The 22,060-nt window shown below is 38.0% G+C and overlaps 1 protein-coding gene across 2 annotated transcripts in view; it reads right to left on the bottom strand.

Moving 5' to 3' along the window:
• The window catches only part of LOC102314304 (CUB and sushi domain-containing protein 1), a 451,203-nt gene that overhangs the window by 86,161 nt on the left and 342,982 nt on the right, over positions 1 to 22,060 (bottom strand). For both annotated transcript variants that reach the window (XM_005915120.2, XM_005915119.2), the window contains exons 25-30: positions 16,924 to 17,080; positions 13,704 to 13,895; positions 8,895 to 9,021; positions 8,506 to 8,717; positions 6,183 to 6,374; positions 4,076 to 4,214 (exon numbers count right to left, since the gene is read on the bottom strand). In XM_005915120.2, coding sequence (XP_005915182.1) covers positions 4,076 to 4,214; positions 6,183 to 6,374; positions 8,506 to 8,717; positions 8,895 to 9,021; positions 13,704 to 13,895; positions 16,924 to 17,080 — 1,019 coding nt within the window. The remainder of the gene's footprint in view (positions 1 to 4,075; positions 4,215 to 6,182; positions 6,375 to 8,505; positions 8,718 to 8,894; positions 9,022 to 13,703; positions 13,896 to 16,923; positions 17,081 to 22,060) is intronic.

Consider the following 22,060-nt stretch of genomic DNA (forward strand, 5'->3'; position numbering starts at 1 on the left):
TATCGGATTCATATCGGTATCGGCAGATATCCAAATTTATGATATCGGTATCGGTATCGGACATAAAAAAGTGGTATCGTGCCATCTCTACTACAAACCACAACAGTAAAACTAGAGTATATTAAGATCTGGATGAAAAATCAGGGACAATGACATAAAATTGAGAGAGTAGACTGTTATGAAATGAATTACACATTTTAAAATATATTGTACTGACATGAAATGAAATGAATACGGATGTGTTTTGTTTTAAAATGACTCCAAATAGCCTGTAAATTTAAAACATACATAAAATACAATTTTAGGTTATTTTACAAATGAAATAAGATTTCAGGCTGATACCTTTTAAAACAGCTACAAAAGAAAGTTCACTTGGATGTGGACACTCAGATAATGACATCTCAAAACTAGGTTTGTCTTGACTGGAGAAACACATTGTGATTAAATTCAAAGGCTGATCAGGAAGTCATTACTAACTGGGTCATTTTGTAGTCTATTCAAGCTAAGCTTAGAAATAACAGTTAAATTTAAACTAATCATGAAAAATATGATACACAACATTCAGAAAACAACCAATATCAATACAACTTAATTAGAAGTAAAATAAAACTGCCTCACTGTTACAACAGAAGGGAATTATCTCTCAAGCTTAAAAACATGAAGCAAAAATTGGGTCATTTTTTCTCCTTTGGCAATCTGGAGAAAGTCCGCTTTGCTTTTATCTCTTTTGCTACATTTGAAGCTCAAGTCTTCACTTTTGCTTTAGTCATAAGCCGCTAACCACTGTGACTTGTAAAATATTTACCACCGAGGCACAAGCAGAACTCGAAATGTAAATAAACACTGCCCTATTACCAAAAAACAAAACATTAAATGGTTGGAAATTCCTTTTATTCACACAGCAATTTCAAGGCAAGAATAGTATCTGTAATCTCACTGCATCAAGTTTAGTGTGTTTGTCTGAAAAAGATCATTCTAATTTCTTTTTGCATGCAGTCACAGTACTTTTCAATATAGATATAATGCAAATAGATATATTAGTATAGTGATGTATTCAATGTTGCACTGATATATACATTAGATCATTAGACACTGTTAATTTAGAATACCTTGTTCCTATGTGTAGGACATTATCAAAATGGTCAGAGTGATGAAACATAAAAGACTAAAAAGATTTAGGGTCAGATTTATTAACAATCCCAGCTATGTGAAATTTGTGACTGAAAAGCATGCACACAGGTAGGAATTATAGAAATGGCTAAGGTTCGACACGTGCAATTTATTGCAAATTGCACTGTATTTCACACGCAATAAAAGCATGTGTTATTATGATCGATAGTTGGCGCTAAAAGCCTCAATTTATTCGGGATGCCGGGGGAAAATGTCAGAATGAGCATGTAATTGGAAGCGTTGGATGCAAAAACCTATGAACGTGGTGCCAAAATGTTGCATCTGTCTTGACATCTGTCTCTTTGCACAGTCTTCGCCCTGAAATTTTAACAGTTCTTGTTTTTTGGCTTTGTTAGATAAACTGAACTGAACTCAGTGTGACACACTGGAGTGAGGGAAGAGGAGAATCCCAATTCAAAAGGCCTACAAGTACATATTGGAAGCCAAATTAGCTTTTATAGTGAATGATGGGCAGTGTTTCAGCCTTTTAGTCCCATTTCTCCACAAAGATTCTTCAAAGATAAAAAAGTAATTTTTTCCTTTCAGCAGAGAAACAAGCAGAGCAGCTTTTTTGGACTTCTACCTTGTTGTTATCAGGTCTTTTAAACACCACATTCAAACATCTGTCAAAATGAAGCAATCACTGGGATTTAGATTCAGACATATCTAATGACTGAATCTTACAATATCCAATGACGGGCTATGTGCACATTTATGCAAATGGAACATTAACATTTGCTTCATTGATATATGTATGGGTCAGAATTTGGCAGTAAATAACTGCATTCTTCTGAAAATCATACATGTCAAAAGTTACAGATTTCAGTTTTAGCTTTATTTTGTGGATTAGCTTGTAATAGATTAGACAAAGTTATCAGCGGAGTTAACAATAATATGTAACAGAAGACTATATCAAAAACATACTGATTCGCCACCAGCTGCCTCTTTTTAATTTGATGCCATTCTACTTCCAGAAGGAAACATGTGCACAGTCCTAAACTTTAACTATTTTAGTTAACATATTATTCATCCCTTCATTGGGGATGCTCTTGGTAGAATGCAGATTAGTCAAAAACGATCTGTACACATCTTTGTACACTGTTTTGAAAACGCATTAGATGACAATGGAAAAAAATGCTAGATATCTAAACTGTTATGGACTAGGTAATATGTTAGAAATGAATAGATGCTGCATCATTTTGTGGAAATGATCGACCATCAAAGTGCTTAATTCAAAGACACCCCAAAATCTGAGTGAAAAAATGATGTGGCAAGCTAGTCCATTTTGCAGAGATTTCATTGCAGTAACTCAAAATGGTACTCAGTAGTGTGTATGGGTATGTTTGGGCCGTACTTGCGCTTGTATGCATGACTCGAGGGATTAATAAAGTTCTATCTTATCTTATCTTATCTAACACCAGGTCATGCTCCTAATGGGTCGACACATAGTATCCATGGGCTCTCCTGCCAGATCTGGACCAGGGCATCACTGAGTTTCTGGAAAACATGAGGTCCAGTAGAAAATGTGGGGCCCTCAGCCATCCTCATGATGTCTTTTCGGATTGTTTTGTCATGGAAATTCTCACCAGTAGCCTGCTGGAGGTTATTTTGTAATTCTCTGATAGTGCTTATACTGTTTGTAGTTGCACAAAGGAACAGATACCGGTCTTACCGATGGGTTTAGGACCTTTTACAACCCCGTTCAGCTCTCATAGTGTAACTGCCTGTCTTCTGGAATTTCTTCCATGCTCTTGAGACTGTGCTTGGAGACAGCAAATCTTCCAGCAATGGCATGTACTGATGTGTTATCCTGGAGGAGTTGAACTACCTGTGCAACTTCTGTAGGGTCCAGTTATCGCCTCATGCTATCAGTAGTGACACTGGCCCTACCCAGATGCAAACCTTGTGGAAAAACTCTCATAAAAGATGAGGAGAGAAAAATAAAATAATTCCTGTTTTGGGGGCTGTCCAATATTCTGAGGTTTAACTGACTTTTTGCTATACTCTGATTAAAAAGTGATCCCTAAATTTGAGCAGTGTATATATATTAATACCGAATTTCCACTCCCATTAGTGGATTTTTACCATTTTTTTTTATCTGTTAATTTGGTCCATTTGGTAAATCTGGGCCTTAGGCTGTTAAAAGGTTATGATTTCTAAAGAGATAATCTTACTACAAAAACAATGAATTTTACTGCAGAATGACTTTTTTTGACTCTGCGATGGCCACGGTTACAGGGAGTCGACACTAAAACATAAACGTCTATAAACATTCATTAAAATCTTTAAAATTAAAATGTTTAATGTTTTCTCACACAGTTGGACAAACACTTTAAACATTTATATCATCAGTGAAATCATCGGCCTGTCCTGATGTGTCTATTACAGTTGCAGTCTCTGATCTTTCCTGTTGTAACATCCTAATATAATCTGTTAATAATTTTTCTAGCAAAAAAAGCTTAAATACTTACCAGAATGTGCCAATAAGACATGTCTTAGTGACTGTGAGAAATATCAGCATTTTCAGGCACAATAAATAGACACGATTCAACATGGCTTTTGTTTCATGCAGAACACACATACATTACATATTATTGTGACACTTATAAAACCTTAATTAACACGAAGTTATCAGAAACTGTCAAAGTTGCTTTGTTTTCTATGTCAACACCTCTTAAACATTTCCCTTTAAGAAAATAGAGCAGGAACCACCCCTTTATCATTAGGGAAAACACATAAAATAATGTGTATATGCTTAATCTGCCTTAAAGTGGCAAAAACATAAATTTTCATCTACTGAGTCTGCTGCAATTGTTAGCTTAAGGTTCATAAACATACATGCTTGGGAAAAGGGAAGGTAAAAGGTTAGTCTTTCATTAATAGATACAATTAATAGGTAATCTACCTTTTGAAGATGAGGGCAATGACAAAGTCTGGGTTGACTCGGATTCTCCAGTCGCACTCTTTCCCAGGCGGGTAGGGCTGGGGGTAGTTGGGAGACAGAATTACCCCAGAAGGACCACTGACGTTACCGCCACATGTTGCTGAAGATGAGAGAGAACAGTGAGGGAGAAAAAGGGAGAAACATTATTGCATAGCATTGGGCTTGGGGTTATTTGGACTCAGAATAACCCCTGATTGACCTGTCATATAAAACCCACAGAAAGGCAGAGACAAAATGAGTTAGTTGGTAATGGCAAGTATAGCAGAAATTGGTGAGGACAGTGGGAAAAACCCCTAGTGGACAATATAACCTCCAAAGGTGGTTGCAGACAGCAGAAGAGAAAGAAAGAGAGAGAGAGAGAGAGAGAGACTGCGAGATTTAGTTGCAGAGTGTAGGGCTGGGGGTAGTTAAGTGAGAAAATTACCCCTAGCGATCTTTTATCCCACAAGAAGCCAGAGAGCAGGAAAAAGATATTGGCAAGAGAGACAGAAAGATGCATTCAAGCAGCAATTTGGTGATGTGAAGGAAGAGTTAGCAACACAGAGATGTGTCTTGGGGCTGGCAGGTGGGTGTGAATGGATTATCAACAGTGAAATAGAAGTAAACAAAGGCATTAACACTTGCAAATCACTCACAAGCAGAAGCACACTAACACACTAAGTCCATTGTGCATAGTGGTGTATAGTATGTTTCATCTTGGGAGCTTTTGAACACAGAGGACTCGCTACCTGAAGTGAAAGTGCAGGACAGGGAAGCACCCTCTAAGTAAAGCGAAAATGGAGCGAGATATGAGCCCAACATTTTATCTACATTCATGCAAACCTGAGGTCACTAGCAAAGAGTCAAAGGCAATATCAGGGACAAAGAATAATGTGTTTCACACACATGGTTACAAGGCAATCTCTGGTCTGTGTAACTCTGCTGGAGGACTTCTATACACTGGTGGCTGATAAGAAAAGCAAAAGGCAACAGAAAAGGAGACCGTAGCATCTAACAGTAAGCCAGCTGTCTGTGGTGTCTTGGTGCAAGCTGGGTGGCTGACGACACGAGCAACCTGCTACTTCAGGAGTTTTCAGTGACTTGTGAAATCTGTCCGTTCTGATCCTTGAATAATTGAAAATAATGTAGCTCAGGACCTTGAATGGTAATCTCTTTTGATTTCCACATCCATCTACTCTAACGTGACACACAATGTCACATGTGAGACAAAACTGAACTGGATGACGCAGTTTATCAACAAAATGAATGTGACACATTAAGGCCATGTAGTTTGGCACCTGAGCACTGTTAATTCAAAAAATATTGGCATGCAGCATTATAAATACGTAGGCTGTCTGGTGAGAAAAGTTGCTGTATTAGTGATTGTATTATTGAAAAGCTCAATGAATTTAATTAATTAAAAACATAAGGCAGGTTTCAGGGCTTTAGGCCATGTTTGTCCTTTAGTGAAGAAGTCAAATGCTTAAGAAGAGCGTAAAGAGGAATACAAAGACATAAAAGCATGACAGTGCAAACGAGCAAGTGCGCCGGACTTTCAACTGTTTAACGTGGGAACTCAATCAACATTATTTCCATCATTCGACAGTGCTACAGATCAAACCTCGGGATAAACATACCAAGGGTGTTCAGTGTCCAACCCAAATATAACCTTAGGTGGAGTCTACCATTGTGTAGTGTTCAAATGTACAAAACAAAACAACGAGCCACCACAAAAATGCTACTAGTGCCTTTATAATATCCATCCATCCATCCATCCATCCATCCATCCATCCATCTTCTTCCGCTTTATCCGGGGCCGGGTTGCGGGGGCAGCAGCCTAAGCAGAGAAGCCCAGACCTCCCTCTCCCCAGCCACCTCCTCCAGTTTATCCGGGGCCAGCCGAGAGATATAATCTCTAATCTCTAATCTAATCTAATCTAATCTAATCTAATAATATAATTCATCATATTCTGTTTTTTTAGTGTGCTATATGATATATATAAGCCCCCAAACAAAGTGTAATGTATCAGGTGAATTAACTGAAGGTCCAGCTTGGCAGTAAGAGATCCACAAAGAGCTGTACACCTACCTACACATGTTGGAGGGTCAGGGTGCCAGTAGAATCTGTTATCCATTCGCACACATGTGATAGTATCTTTGCCCTGAAGCTGATACCCTGGGTCACACTGGAATGTCATACTGTCACCAGGTTCCTTACTGTCCCCGTATCGAGAACCATTGACAGGAATGCCGGGGTCGTTGCAGGTCGTGGCTGTTGTGGCTGGAGAGTGCAGAAAACAAAGGCAGACAAATATTGATGTACTAGGAGCACAGAGAACAAAAGGAACTGAGACAGATGCACTCAAACGTAACATTACTGCCAGTGTCGTACTGTCAGCAGCAGAAGCAAAAACAATACACACACGCATAGCAGAGTGAGTCCAAATGGAGCTTATTATTATGTTATCATGCTGACAGTGACTAATATAATTACTCTACTTATCAGAAGTAGTGATATCGGGAGACACATGTGGTCACACTGACCCCAACAAGTTAGGTAATTTTTGGCTCTGCCTTCGAGCTAAGCAGCGTGCTAAGTGGGGATAACTAGATTTAGATGAACTTACATTGCCCGTTACTGCACAATCAGCCCTAAGGTGCTCCAAATACTTTAAGCATTACATATCTACAAATAACATTTCTATTTATTTACTTTTAAGATAGAACAGATAAATACGATTTAAGACTTAAAAAACAAAAATCTATAACAACTTTAATTTTCAGAGTTCATCTTAGTTTGGTGTTAAAATGGCACAAGCATGCTTGAGCACACAATTCACTTTATGGGCTTTAAAAATTGACATTTTTTCTTTTTCCTATTTTATTTTAGCTGAAACTGAAAATGCTTTATAAGAGTAACTGAACAGACGAGATTGAACAATGTAATTTTATATGTACAATTTTACATTAAAAATGTTATATATAACATTTCATAGGTATGGTCAACAGAAACAGAGCCAAATATAAAGGACCCTGACTCCGACATTTCATTTGGTAAAATAGCTTGGTTGCCTGTGGGTTAAGTACAACATAGTGCTTTGATCAGATTAACAATTGTCTAAAGAGTAAGAAAAAATGATCTATGTTAAAAAAATACAGCATAAATTGGATATTAAATATTGTCCCTTTCTGTTTTCTGAAATTCCAGCACTGTTTAGAGAAGGGATATCTATCCACCCTTTGGGACTGGACCCCTTAGGGGCTTAAAATATAAATCTAAGGTGTTAAGTCAAGAAGTAAGGAGGAAAAAAACTTGGCCTTAAATAAATGCAAACGGTGGAGAATACCACCTCCTAAATCAATGTGGAGGTAAAAATATAAGGTCATTACCATAGTAATGGAATAATAGGGCTATAATTATGATGTTACCAAGGGCAAATATTTATTGTTTTCCACATGGAAAGAACGGGACGATGTGTAAGGATGGCGAGAAAGAAAAAGCGAGAAATATGTAGACATAAATTTGTATTACTTTAAATATTTGTAGAAAACCTGACAGTTATGCGTGTTGGACTTTTGTGTGCGCACACAAACCTGTATAAAGAACAGGTGTGTACGAATGGTCTCGTGAACAATCAGTTGACATTCTCGCCTAGTTGTTATGGTACTTTCTAAATCCTTCTTTCTTGGTGTGCCTCTGATCGGTTTTGGTGGCATAGTGGATCAAAAAGATTTAAATCTAAAAGGAGGATGCACAGACATTTTGGGGTCCACTGACTCAAATACCAAAGGGCATCTCTGCATCAAAATGGCACAACAACCATGCAGGTTGCCCTGGGACAAACGGCAGCAACAGCTTAGGTTCAGTGAGCTCATCTTAAAAAAAAAGGGGAAAAAACCCCCAAACACAAACAAAACAAAAACAGAAAAATCAATTCATTAACATTATCTACAAAATAATTAACAGAAAACACAAGACTACAGTTTCCCAAATAAATCTTTCATGCTCTAAAAATGAAATGAGACACCGTCTCTGGTGGGCTACTTCAGTACTTACTGAACATGGCTCCCAAGGTGAGATATTAAATGTCTCATTTCATTCTATGACTAAAGCTTTTTCAGAAATCCTGTTAAATTCCACATTAATGCCAGCTTAATTTTCTTATAGCCAAAATAGGGTTTATATGATTACCACAAAACTATATGGATGAGTGGTGAGTTTTAACGAAATTAATAGGTAATTTTGTAATTGGCTTTCCTTCATAAAGGGATCTGAGGGGTAAAGTAGGGCAGACCACCCGAATTACAGATTTAGTAGAATCGTGTTACATTTCTGAGCAGTTTCTCGTAACTCAAATGTTCTTCTTCTACCTCATGTTTAATGATATCAGTATAAAGAGAAAGCTACTTACTGGAGAACTGTATTGAGAATCCTTGCTTGCTGATGAAATAATCAGAATCAAACTGCAGCGTAAGTATGTTGAAAGTCGAGTGGATGTCTTCAGGTAACGCTGGCCCTGACCATTCTTTCAACAGGATCCCACCATCTGATGGTCCCGATGGGCCATCCCAAACTCTCAGAATATCGTGGCCAACCTCGGTGTCAAAGACAATAAAGTGCAGGCTGAGGAAACACAAAAATACAAGATTGTTTACTTTCACATCAACAGACTTATTTATTTATAAAAAAGCCAGTTTCTATTCTTCAATCCTTTTGTGAAGCATTACCATTAATGTAGAACAGGAAATACCCCAGATAACTGCAAGTCATTGCGACATTACTCACGTGCACTTAAATTACCTGATAGTTTTTCCTGTATCAGCCTCTATAGTCCAGGTACAGTGGAGGTTGTTGTCGTATGGAGCAGGATATCCTGGAGACAGAATCCGTCCAGACACCGCACCAGTTATGTGACCTCCACACTCAGCTACAAGGACAGGAAGCAAGAAGATGCGAGTGGAAAAAAGTGCATATTTGATGCCTTAATTTATGCAGCTTAAAGTGTCAGCAGCTGAAACACATTCATCCATTCACTAATGCATATTAACCAAGATATTTTAAAGCACCATAGCAGACATTACTATGCATAATAAAAGAAAGCATAAAGGAACATTGGAGCAAGTACTGCATTTTATGATAACTTATATAAAAAATATAATTTTTTTGAATCCACATTTTTGCACAGATTTGGCCTATTAGTGGCCATGTGATCCCAAACTTTTGATCAGCTGTAAAACAGCCTGTTTCAGTTTAAATTGCATGCTCAAAAAAATGTTTTGTCTCACTCCCATTTCTTTTTGTTGTATGTTGAAGCTCTACTTGGGACCTTGTTAAGATCTAACCACGCAAAATATGATTTTTTGCCATTTTCCAAGTGGTCTTAAACGTTTGATCGGGACTGTATTTGACTGGGTCTTCTTATCCTCGGGTTGGTTTGGAGAAGTAGGGTTTCCACCAGTTTTAGATCTGGCCCGACATTTTGGCCCACTGAAGACGATTTCTCTCTATAAAACCAGATCCTACATTAAACATTTTATGGTTGTCTTTGTATTAATGTTTCAATTTATCTCTATAAGATGTAGCTTCTGTTCTTCGCTGTAAATTGCACTGAGGTGTGAAGGTTAAGTTAAATGAGATTCAGTTAAGAACTGCTTGAATCGTTAAATCAACCTTGAATTATCCAAGCTTTTGGTATAGCGTTTCAAGGCTGGCAAATAACTTTGATGACTCTTTTCTATTAAGGAGTTCAAGAAAAAAGAGGCAGTTTACAGCACAAGTCAGTTTTTTGTTAATTTTATATTGTTTTTTGTGGACAGAGGTTAAAAATAGTGAATATGGACAAATCAGGGGGCAAAGCTGGTAAGAGATTTAAACTCATCATGGTAGCACATAGTGCAAGAAGATGACTGCTGTTTAGGTATGTCTGTGTGTTTGTTTGTGTGAGTTAAACGTGCATCATTAACACAGCCCTACAATCTACAAAACCATGGCAACCTACTGTTGTTGCATTACCCTGGGCAGAAAGCACACAAATCAGAATTTCCATGTGAAGACAAACACAAAGGGTACTCCAAGAGACAATCACACACAAGGCCAGAAACATACTTGAAAACATTTCTACAGTTACGCAAGCACATCCAGACATGTGAACACACCCGCCAGCATCCACAGTACAACAACATAGTTGTTTCTGTCCCTGGTGAATGAAAGCAGGAAAAGAAAGGCAACTATTCTGTTGTGTTTTTATCACTCTTGCTGGCAGATAGGACTTACAACACAACTTGCAAAGTAAGCCTTGGCCAATTTTCAGAGAAGAAGTTTTAAAGATCAGGCCAACAGGTGTGGAGAATTTTGATGAGATATTTTCACACCGTTGCAAATTTAATTGCTGTTCTGGCTTTGACATATACTGATGAATGTACAGGCAGAGGGAAGGTAGTTAAAGTTTTTCCACTTTAAAAGAAAGATAAAGAGTATAGTTTTGCTTTACTTTACCTCTGCCTTTGACATTAATTATTGTCATGTAAATTTTGATGAGACTGTGTTGCCTCAGTGTAGACAGAGGACTGCAGGAGACTCAAATGTAAACATTTACTGTATTTACTTGGTACAGTATCAAGGTGAACCAGGGAAAGCACACATCCTTACAGGTCATACTATCACCACAACTCTGAGCTTGTCATCACACTGGGAGAATGTTTATACTTTAGACAAATATTCTGTTCATCCCTTTATTCAGATAAAGTACTTTGCAATATTTTGCCTGCAGCTCAGCTTTGTGACCTTAACATGGCAGCATACACAAATAAACAATATTTATATATGCCAGGGTAGGACTTCAAGGCCAATAGAATCCTGCATGCTGCTCTGGGCTTGACCCTTTGGGACCTTTCCAATAGAAAAGCAGAAATCTTATCTCAGTAACATAATTTGCAACGAAAAGACTATTTCTGTTGTTGAAAGTAAAATTATGTAGGACACAGAAAAAAGTAATGCGCCAAGCTATGGTGAGGCGTAACTCATAATAAATGGACACTGTACAAGAAAATACAAAAGATCTTTTTTTTGAAAAAAGATATAATTATCAAAACTGTTTTTTCCAATAACAATATGTATTGCCGTAATGAAACTGTTCCATGTAAAGATAATGTGTGAGTGAGTGCAGTAGTAATGAAAGTTTATACACATGTGTGAACTTAAAAGTAAAAAAATATGCAGGCATTTATTTAAATTTGATCTTTCATGTTTTTTACTTTTATAAAGTTGTATGTGAAGAGGCGGCTTGGTTATTGTGTTCATGTCTTGTGTTTTTATAAGTACATGCAAAATTGTAAATTTATATGTGTTGTATGAAAACCTGGATTTTACCAAAACTGAAATATTGTCGGAATAATTTTCCCCTCTCCTTGTCAGTTTGAACAAGGAGAGGGGAAAAATGGAAAAAAGATATTCTCAAAGTAGCAGACAACCACTCTTGGTATAGAAACAGCCTGAGGCAAACCTATCTCCTGATCTCCATGCTTATGCACATAGATATGGGAGTAAGCAAGACAGACAGTGGAGGAGACAGTCAGAGAGGCAGAAAGACAAACACTCCAACAGACAGACAAAGGATGAGCACGCAAAGGTAGCTACAGAGGTAGTTAGCCCAGGGCTCTGCCAGCAAGTATTCTCCCGGTTGCTGGCTTACCTGAAATAAGGCAGTGACAGAACAGCTGCAAAAATTTTACTGACTGCAGAGGCATTCAGGGTCACACACACACTCTTCGCCATACACATCCATTCACACACATTGTTTTTAGTTGCCATTAGAAACCACAGCTGGGTATAACCCACATGACAGACTTCAGATGTACTGGCAGGTTACAAGACACATGGTTAAGCACTACAGTGGGGAATTCCAAATTAACATGTGCTCTGTGCCCACATCTACTCAGCAAGATGGAATACCTACAGGAACTGTGCTTTCATTTCCAAAATATGCAAAGCCACACAATATTTATGAACAAAATAGGAATTATGGACTTTAAAAAATTGCAAATTTCCTTTAGGGGGTTCAAAGCTAGCTACAAACAATACACGTAAACAAACCTTCCATGCTTCACTGGAGGTTGCTGAATGAAAATAAGGAATCAGAATGACCAGCTGTACTTGTTGTAGTTAAAATATGAAACAGCTTTTACACACTTAAAAGCAAGAGAGGAAAACAAGTTAAAAAGCACCTGAATCTCTTGGCATACTTTTCTCAGAACTAATTAAGAGGTGCTAAATGTCAACTAAAGGTACAGCTATCCTCTGATAGTTTATCTGCCTGAAAACGTTAAGAAATGCCCAAATATATTTTAAATGGGCCAAATACAGTTTAAAAACTATTTTTACTATCTGAAAAAACACTGTGTGCAGTCATGTGGTGGTCAGTCATTGCAAAACTGATATACTGTAACTGCTGTAACTGTCTGTTTGTGACATTTACATTGGAAATGGATGATGATTCTTTTATTTTTAAATCTGTGGTCAGCATTCTCAACTACTCAAGTAGTGTTGTTGGAGTTGGAGAGAAGTGCAGGAGGGCTGTTCTTTTTTAAAAGTTTCATTTATCTTCATTTCTGTCTTTTCTTATTATTTATGATTCTCTGTTGCAGATTGAGTCAGAAGGGTTGAAGAAGTGATTCCTATTAAGAGGACAGTTTTAATCATGAATCATCAGTTTCATACGGGTGTGCAGTAAGTTTGTTTAACAACGAAAAACTATTTTTGTTTTATATCTGAAATGATTGCTATCTAATTTGACTAAAATGAATTTTGAGCATGCAGACAAACAAACTTTGTCATTATACAACTTTAGAAAAACAGCATGCGGTCAAAATTAGGTTATATAGCAAGCAGTCTGTATAGTCGTGCATCGAAAAAAGAGTTATTGCAGCTCTTCTATGACATAATATCTCTGTTTGGTCGTATTTTACCATAATTTTATTCAAGAAGCAACAATTTCAGATGAATCAATATTGTTTCCTACATCACCTTCAGTCTCTTCTGATAGAATATTCTATTTGCTGTGCATGCTGAGAATAAAAGAGAAAGCTGAGGCTTCTGTCAAAGTCTCTGGCATAAAATGCTCTTCACACCTTCAGGGTACTAGGGAGTTGTCTGGCTTACATTATAAATTCATCACTTCAGAAATCACCCTTTATTTTTGCATCTTAACCACGCAATCCTTAAAACAGAGAGCACGATGCACTAAAATATCCTACCTGATGACAACCAGATGCCACAGTGCATGTAATCTCATGTGCACAGGCCGATGATCAGAAAGGCCAGTTTTTATGCATAAATTGTATTAGAACCACTACATTTCCCACAGTGTTGAATCAGTCCCCCACACGCTCTTTTGAAAGTATTCATTTGTCTGTTGACTCAGTCACTTGTTCTCGCACACTGTCTTTTGAATCATCATGCTGCAACTCAGAAACAGACATGAGTAGCTTCTCCCTGCTATATCACTCACTGAATTGTATGAAAAAGAGAGTTGTCCAGAGGTTAATAATTCAGATCTTGTAGTTCTGAAATATTGATGCAGAAGGGAACCTACACATATGCTGGCATACTAACCGACACAGGAAGGAAGCGGCTTGTCCCAGACGCGTCTGTCACCACTGAGGCAGGTGAGTGTACTGCTCCCATGAAGACTGTATCCAGGGTTGCAGGAGTACAGGACAAAAGTGTTGGCATAATGACCGTCATCCTGGATCTTATAGCCATAACTAGGGACACCTGGTTCCTCACAGCGTACTAGGTCAAAACCTGGGTGGAGACAAACACACAGGCATAGTGATTAGGTCTTCCTGTCCATGCTGCAACACTACCTTTCACACAGGATGATTCTATTCTGGACAAAAGGACATAAGGTTATTGTATTCTTCTCCAGAATCTCACTACGTCCTACAGAATTTCAAGGTCTGAACATAATGTTAATACTTGTCACATAAAATTATAAAATTATGCTTCTTTCTGTGACATTCAAAAAAAAGAAAAGTTGGGATTCTCACTTTCTGAAAATATAATGAGAGTTGTAATGGTAATGGAAAGCATTGTCAGTTAAATTTATGCAGTGAAAATGTGGAGGGAAAAAAGCATTAAATGATAATTTTACATCCCACATACACACAGAAAAAACAGAGTTTCTAACTTTCTAAGATACACAAGAATAGAAAAACTTCCTGCCATTAAGGCAGATGGTTAAACAAAGACACAAGAATGCAACCAACATATGCTTTTTTCCCCCCTCAGGTCAGCTTATGATAGATATAGCATTCCCACTCAGATAGGGGTTGCTATAGGGACAATAAACAGTGAGCTGTAAAAAAGCTCTTTATTCAAGAAGATTCATCAGTTAGCAGCACAGATATTTAATTATCCAATAAAGTCAGCGATACTTAAATTTCTACATGGTAAATTTCAGCTTTTGTCAATGAAAGTTTAATGACATATTTGGCAGTGCGTTGCTAAATTGTTATGATGATCACTATGAATCACTTGACTGTTGGGTGATGTTATTATATGTAAACCTGCTAAGTTTTTACTGCTTGCCAGATTCAGGGCATAAAATGAGAATCCACTCAATCTATACGTTTGACTTTTGCGTCTAGACCTGTCAATTCAGTGAAAACAGATTCACCTAATGGTAGCACTTTATCAGTAACAGTAATATTTTGATAACAATATAATAACCTGCAAGCAACAAAAATGGTAATAACTGTAATATGAATTGCTGTATACTGACTTATAGTTATCTATGGTTACCTAGTACTTTTTGTTTCCCTTCATAGGTAATAAGCCAGAACATAATAGTTACATTGTTACATCCAAATAAATAATGCTATAGACATAAGTCAGGAATATTTAGTCCTGACTTGAGTTTAGTACCCTCAGTTTTTGTCTGAGTATCACCCAGCGTTTAAATTTAAATGTAATATTAGTCAGCTATAACCACTTTTGCTACAATGTAATTACTTGGCTAATAATGCGGTAATTAAGGGGTTATAACTTGCTATTTCTGTATTATTACGTTCTTTGTTTTGCCGCTATTACCACATTATTACTAAACTGTAATAGAAAATGCTAACAACCGGCTTTCTTAATGTCCTGAACAGATGTGCAAATTATTTTATTTTCTGTATTGAAATAGCCTCTAATAATGTGCATTACTGAAACTGTTTAACTCAGACTCGCCTCCGTTGATCAGGAGCCATTGCTTCCTCCCTTTCTTTTGTTCAAACCTTATATCAATCTCTCTTATCTATCCATCCGCTCATCTATTGCAGCAGCGCTTTGAAGAAGGTGTCACCTTCTCTGGTTTAATGACTCACTGATTGATGGTTGTCTAATGGCCTAACTGACATACAGAGCATATATCTGGCGTCCATATAACATCTAGCTTCATTTGTTTGTCCCTTCGTCCAGCCGCTCTTCCACTCGAGATGTGTCACTTTCTCACCTTCTTTTAATGACTTGCAGATAAATGCTCCTCTAATAGCCTCTTTGACTTACACAGCAGCTGCTCTTGCCTTCTTAAGAGACTCACTTTACAGCTATTAAGATGTGTGTGTGCATATGTGTTTGTCAGAAAGAAAGACAGCCTGTTTCAGATATTCATGCACTCATTTTTTACAGTATGCTTGGTAAGCTACTGTTGCACTCTGGCCCTCAACAGAAAATCCTTGGGAAAAGTGATTGTTGATCTTTCAAGCTGTCAAAAAGGGAAAAAGAAAAACAAAGCAATGCAATTTGCTGACTGAGAAAGGCTAGTCTCTACAGTTTTGTAGTACATGACACCTATTTTGTTCTGCTATATACAGTAGCACTCAAGAATCACTTGACTGAAGCATGGGGCAGGTGCAGGAAACATTCAAGAGGGCAATCAAAAACAATTACTACCACTCTAGATTTCAATTATAAACATCTCTTCATGACGATCTTTGAGATGAGCTACTTCTCATATAGTAAATTACTGTTTGCGTAGCTGTGTGCATATATTGCTGTCATTTTTAGGACTACTTTTGATCAACAATTTGTGATGGAATTTGTGTAATTTTTTGTAACTCTTGCCTCTGTATGGGATCAGGGAGACCAGATATCCCTAATGTGGTGATCTACTAATTTGCTATATACATTTTCTGTTTAACTGCAGATAATCAAAAAGATGTCTCCACCAAGTGCAACATCAAGAAGGAATATTTTAAAACCCATCCATCCATTCTCTTCCACTTCTCCTCAACAAGGTCACGGGTGGCTGGAACCTATCCCTGCTACCAAAGTGTGAGAGGTGGGATAAACCCTAATCAGATCGCCAGTCTGACACAGACAGACAAACAATTATTCACACTCACATTTACACCAGTGGCAATTTAGAATCATCAATTAACCTAATCCTTCTAATTGTATGTCTTTGGACTGTAGGAGAAAGCCAGAATGTCCAGAGAGAACCCACACAAACATGGGGAGAACATGCAAACTCCACACAGAAAGGCCCCAGCGAGATGGTGGGGTCAAACTCAAGACCTTCTTAAGGCAACAGTGCAAACCACGTGCTACCATGCTGCCCATAATTTGAAATATGAAACATTAAAAGGTATTAAGGAACAGTTTATGGATGTGCAAATATGTATAAGACATTTCCCTTTAATTTAAAGTAAAATTGAAGTAGAAAGGTGTCTGTGATAGACAGCAAGAGTTGTGTTAAAAGCTCCTTTCAAACCAGCACTGTACAAGTAAATACACATTTTAAATGATCTGTATTCCTGGTTTAAACATTTTGATAAAGATCACTTACTTGTATATGTAAGGTGGAAGCCCTGATTAGTTCCAGAAGCATTGCTATTAAACTCCAGCCACAGGTGATTAGATGTACTATTGATGACACGACCCATCATGTCTTCACGAGTAAAATTACCAAGGAGGCGTGACGAACTGTTCTCTCCATCATATACCTGTCAATCAAAACAAAGGATTAGGATTTCAGGACATGAATAAAAACATGAGTGTTAGAAATAATGAGGCTGTCAGTGAACATAGGTGCACAGTGCACTCCTGGCTTGGTATGAAAAACCAAAAGGCAATGCATAATGTGGGAGGTAAAGTATAAAAGGCTTATTTCTTAGTTTAGCATCCAATCCATCCATTGCTTTGTGTCCTGTTTCCTTCTCTCTGGCCACCTACTCCAGCTTTTCTTGTGGGACACAGACGTATTCCCAAGCCAGCCAAGAAGCATAATCTCTCTGTCATGCCCTGGGTCTGCTCCTTGTAGGACCCAAAAAGCTTATGGCCATAGTTGAGGAAGGTAGATCAACCAGTAAACTGACAGCTTAGTTTCATGTTCAGATCTCTCTTCACCAATGTAGGCAAGGACAGCATTCACTTGAGGTAGCAACTCCTTGTGAAACCATGGGTGGCACTCCACACTTTTCCAGCTTTTCTAATTCTCATTCCTACCACTTCCCACACAGCTGTAAACTGCCCCAGTTCAAGGTGAATGTCACTGCTGAATGCCACTGAAGCCAAAAGAGTCACATCACACACAAAAAGCAAAAAGGTGGTTCTCAGGTCACCAAACTAGAGACCTTGTGCACTTGCCTATCTCTAGAAATTCTGTCCACAAAAGTTATGAACGCAAACGATGACAAAGGGCAACCACAATGAAGTCCAACTCCCACTGGAAATGAGTCTGTATTACGCTATTATAATGGTTGTACAAAGACTGGATGGCCTATAAAAACAGATCCTGAAGCAACCTCCCACAGGACACCCTGAGGGACAAGTTCGATCCCACACATAATCACACACACAAGGGTTGAGCAAACTCCTACACACCCTAGAATATCCTCATGGCCATAAGGAGTTTGTCCAATATTCAATGACCAGGACAAAAGTGGAATGCGTGAGAGGTATGACACATTCTATTGTCCAGTACTCTGACATAGATCTGCTCAGGTGGGCCAATGACAGTGATCCTGCTAAAGTTAACCTCCTAGGACCTGGCGTCCACATATGTGGACATCACATTTTTGGTTGTCTAGACCAAAATACTACATTTTGCTTTACACGGGCCTGATATCCACTTATGAGGACATTATACTGCCACTGTTCTATCGAAATTTAAAGCGAAAGTCCTCATATGTGGATCTCATTTTTCTAAAAACAAAACAAAACACGCAATTCTTGTTTTTTACATTCATCAGGTCCCAATCAGCCCAAATAGCAAAGAGAAATTAAAAATGCATGCCATGAATGAGTTTGGGTCTTAGGAGGTTAAAGCAAGTCACTTTTTAAAAAATAAAAAGGGAAACCAGCACCCCGGTGGGGCGATCCAGGACAGTCCAGGACATTTAAAAAATTGCTTATCTTATCTGACATTTTGTTTGCCACAATTAAAAGTGGCACAGTGAGCACATTGTATGAACCTACTTTCAATTTTGCTGTTTAATTCTTGTTCGCAACCTCTGGCAAACAGTAAATTTGAAAATCACTTTAAATTCAGTACTGGCAACGGGAATATTGTAGCCCTCAATGAAATATAAAAAGCTGGTTATTCACAGTAAAGGTTGTCTCAAGCTGTCATAAGTGTTCAAAAAGTGTATTTATATTTTGAAAAATTATCCCCCTTCATTTTACAGATGAAACCATTAAAAAGAAATAGAGCATTTTTTTCCCCATAAAAGCTAGAAGCCTCAGTATGCATATTTTTACTAATAACTAAACACACTGGTAAAGCCAAGTCAATGCCTGTGTTTATGTGTGACTTTATTTGATATGCGCATTAAAGGAGGGGAAAAATGAATAAGACTGAAAGCAAGTGAAGACAGGAGTTTTGGTTTACGGTGACACAAAAACGTCTCTCGTTTGTATTTTCTTTGTCGATCACTTACTCACCCTCCTTTTCGATATTCAAATATTACGAAAGCATTAGTGATGTTACCATTTTAGTCTGTGAAGGTTCTCAGTCATCCAGGTCATCGTAGTCAAAGGAGTTTGCAAGGAAAAGCGTGGGGGGTTACTCCCACTAGGTTTATATCTGGGACTCTCCACCATTTGACCTTAGAACTGAAGAAGCTTCTCGGATGAGAGGTGAAACGTCTTCAAGCAACTTAAAGAAGTCCAGACGCTTTTCTTTGCAAGCTCCTTTGGTTACCATTTCAGATTTCTTGCTGAACAGGGTCTCGTTTTAGTTTCCAACAATTCTGGTTTGCAATATATTCATTAACCTGTAATTGTGCACTCATAGAAGCAGCACAAACAAGAGGCAAAACAGCTGGAAGCAATTTATTTCGAATGAGCACATTGAAAGAAGTAGATACAGAGGGTGGAATAATGGCTGCCAAAAAACATCTTTATAACTTGGCAACACAAGAAAGTTGAGCAGAGTATTAGATTGAAGGGCTGTGCTGTGTATTTTACTTACTAAAGCCCCATTATTATGGTTTAAAAATACAGGTTTTCACCAAAACTAAAAATAAGAGGTACTTGTTATCACCAAAGTAAGTTTCTAAGCTAGCACTACATCCACAAAGTGAGCTAGTGACAAACAGAAGTTGCTTTTTTAAACAAGTTTTCATGTTTTATTGAAAATACTGTTTCCAACATTGTAAACATGTAGACAAAGAGGAGAACAGCCCTTAATTTGAAAATAATCTCTCTTGATTCATTTGAAACTACTGAAGGCAGTATTTGGTAGTGAAACTAGCTCACACAATGTGATATAAATATATTGTTCATGCTTGGGTTGGTTATGCTTATACTTGGCAGACAGTGACATTTCTAAAGATTGCTAATGACAGGTCTGCAGGTCGCAGGAATGCCAAAGAAAATAGACAAAGGCAAGGTAATGTTCTATCTCAAGTCAGTACTGTCAGTCAGCAGAGACACCACCTGCTACAAACATGTACCTAGTTTATATTTCAGTACGTGGCCACTGGAAGCGCAGGTTGAAATTGCATCACAGTATCAGCAGCATTACTCCACTAAACTTCATTTTCCTTCCCATGTTCCCACCCCACAGCTTCCCTCTCAGTGTCCTCCAATTTTGCGTCGTTCCGTCTGCCTCTCTTGCTTTCTGCTTCCGTCTTTCTTTCTTTCTTTCTTTCTTTCTTTCTTTCTTTCTTTCTTTCTATCTATCTTTCTTTCTCGGTTTCAGTAAAACTCAGTATGGTTAATGAAAAGCCTTGCAGCTCATAAATCAACATGTCACCATCTGCCACCCCTCCTCTCTCTGTCTGTGTGACTCTTTCTCTCGTTCTCACTTGTTCTCTTACCACCTCTATTTTCATAACAATTCCTTCACACCCCGACTTTGTTTCCTTCTCACCCTCCCTCTTTTCTTCAGGCATGGGGGTAAATCTCAGTAAATATGGTCAATCACTGTATTAGCTGATATTTTCAGGCAAATTGAGCTTGGTAAGCCTCTTCTTTAATAGTGCCAGGGTAAAAACTTAGCCAACAGCAAGAGAAATTGTAATGAGCTGCTTCATATATTACAGGAGAGTTTCGCCTCAAGCTGGCTGGAACTGTTAAACAAATGGTTTGTGTTCACAGTGTTCAGCTGCAGTAACAGGAATTAGCTCCATTACTGTTAGCCTGGGGAGTGGCGTGCTAATTGCTAGCCTAAGTGGCACTTTGGGGCTTTTTCTTTTTACTCATCCATTTTAGTTTTGCTGTATGCTTTCTGCTAATTTTGGGGGAAATTTATAATTAATACACTATGATCAGCCACAACATTAAAACCACCTAATTCTAATTTTACGTAGGTCTTGCTAAACTTCAGTGAAGGATCTCCAGCCCTTGGGACAAAAACATGGGATCTCTGGTGGTATCCTGTGGTGACCATATATATGCCTTTAGGGGAGGTTGCAGAGCAGGTCATCCTAATCGGAAGATTGGTGGTTTGATCCCTGGCTGTTCCAAATGTCCTAAGACTATGAATGTGTGTGTGAGATAGAAAGCACTTGAAGGAATGGGTGAATCAAGAGGTTCAACAAGTTATATAAAGTATTTCGAGTGCTCAGGTAGAGTAGAGTAGAGAAGCACGATATAAGAACCAGTCCATTTACCACTTCAGGACCGATATGGGCATTACAGTAAGTCTATAGTTCATGAGGTATTATATATAGGTTACATCTAAGCAGTTTTTGGTGCAATGTCCTATTTGTGAAGACCGTTGTCATCAAGGGGTGATATCTCCATGGGAGATGGATTTGTTCTGCAGTACTGTCCCAGTGGATGTAAATGCGAGACCAAAAGTTTTCTAGCTTGAGCATTGCAAAGTGTCAATCTATTTCAGCTGGTTCTGATGTTGTGGTAGGTCTCCACAGATGTTGTACACATTCACCAAACTGACCCTGAAATAGACATTAAATAAATATTTTAAATAGCTATAGTACAGTGATCCTATCCCATTAAGCATCTGGTATCTTTTTATAACTATTGCTTTTTGCAGTATAGCACACAAGTAAGGATGCCCTTGTGCAATATCACTCAGATGTTGGATGGTTAAAATTAGATTTCTTTTAAGATAAAAAAGCTGAAAATCTAAGGATTTTAGTTTGAATATAATACAACACAGGACCAAAAGTAAGAATTTAGTACAACAAAAGTGAGTATTTTCAGTTATTTTGTCTGTAGAAACCTCTATTATTTTGGCAGTGCAGTTTCGGGTTTTATTAAGTCATTTGGACCACTTCTATTCTGCTGGGCTTCTGGATACTCCAAGTGATATTTTCAGCAAGTCTTCTGGCTTTTCCACAGCTTCCATGGTGTCATCTATAAGTGCCAGCTACCTCTCGCTCTTTGTACTCACAGCTCCATAACTTTACACTTGAGCAATATTTATTACTGTGGTAAACCTGAGCAGATACTATAAAACGTGATGGATCTCAATGGGCCAAACAAGTGTTTTTTTGGGCTCATGTGACAAAATA

This window comes from Haplochromis burtoni, unplaced genomic scaffold, assembly GCF_018398535.1.
Source record: "Haplochromis burtoni strain Fernald_Lab_line unplaced genomic scaffold, NCSU_Asbu1 Contig_11, whole genome shotgun sequence".
NCBI lineage: Eukaryota > Metazoa > Chordata > Actinopteri > Cichliformes > Cichlidae > Haplochromis > Haplochromis burtoni.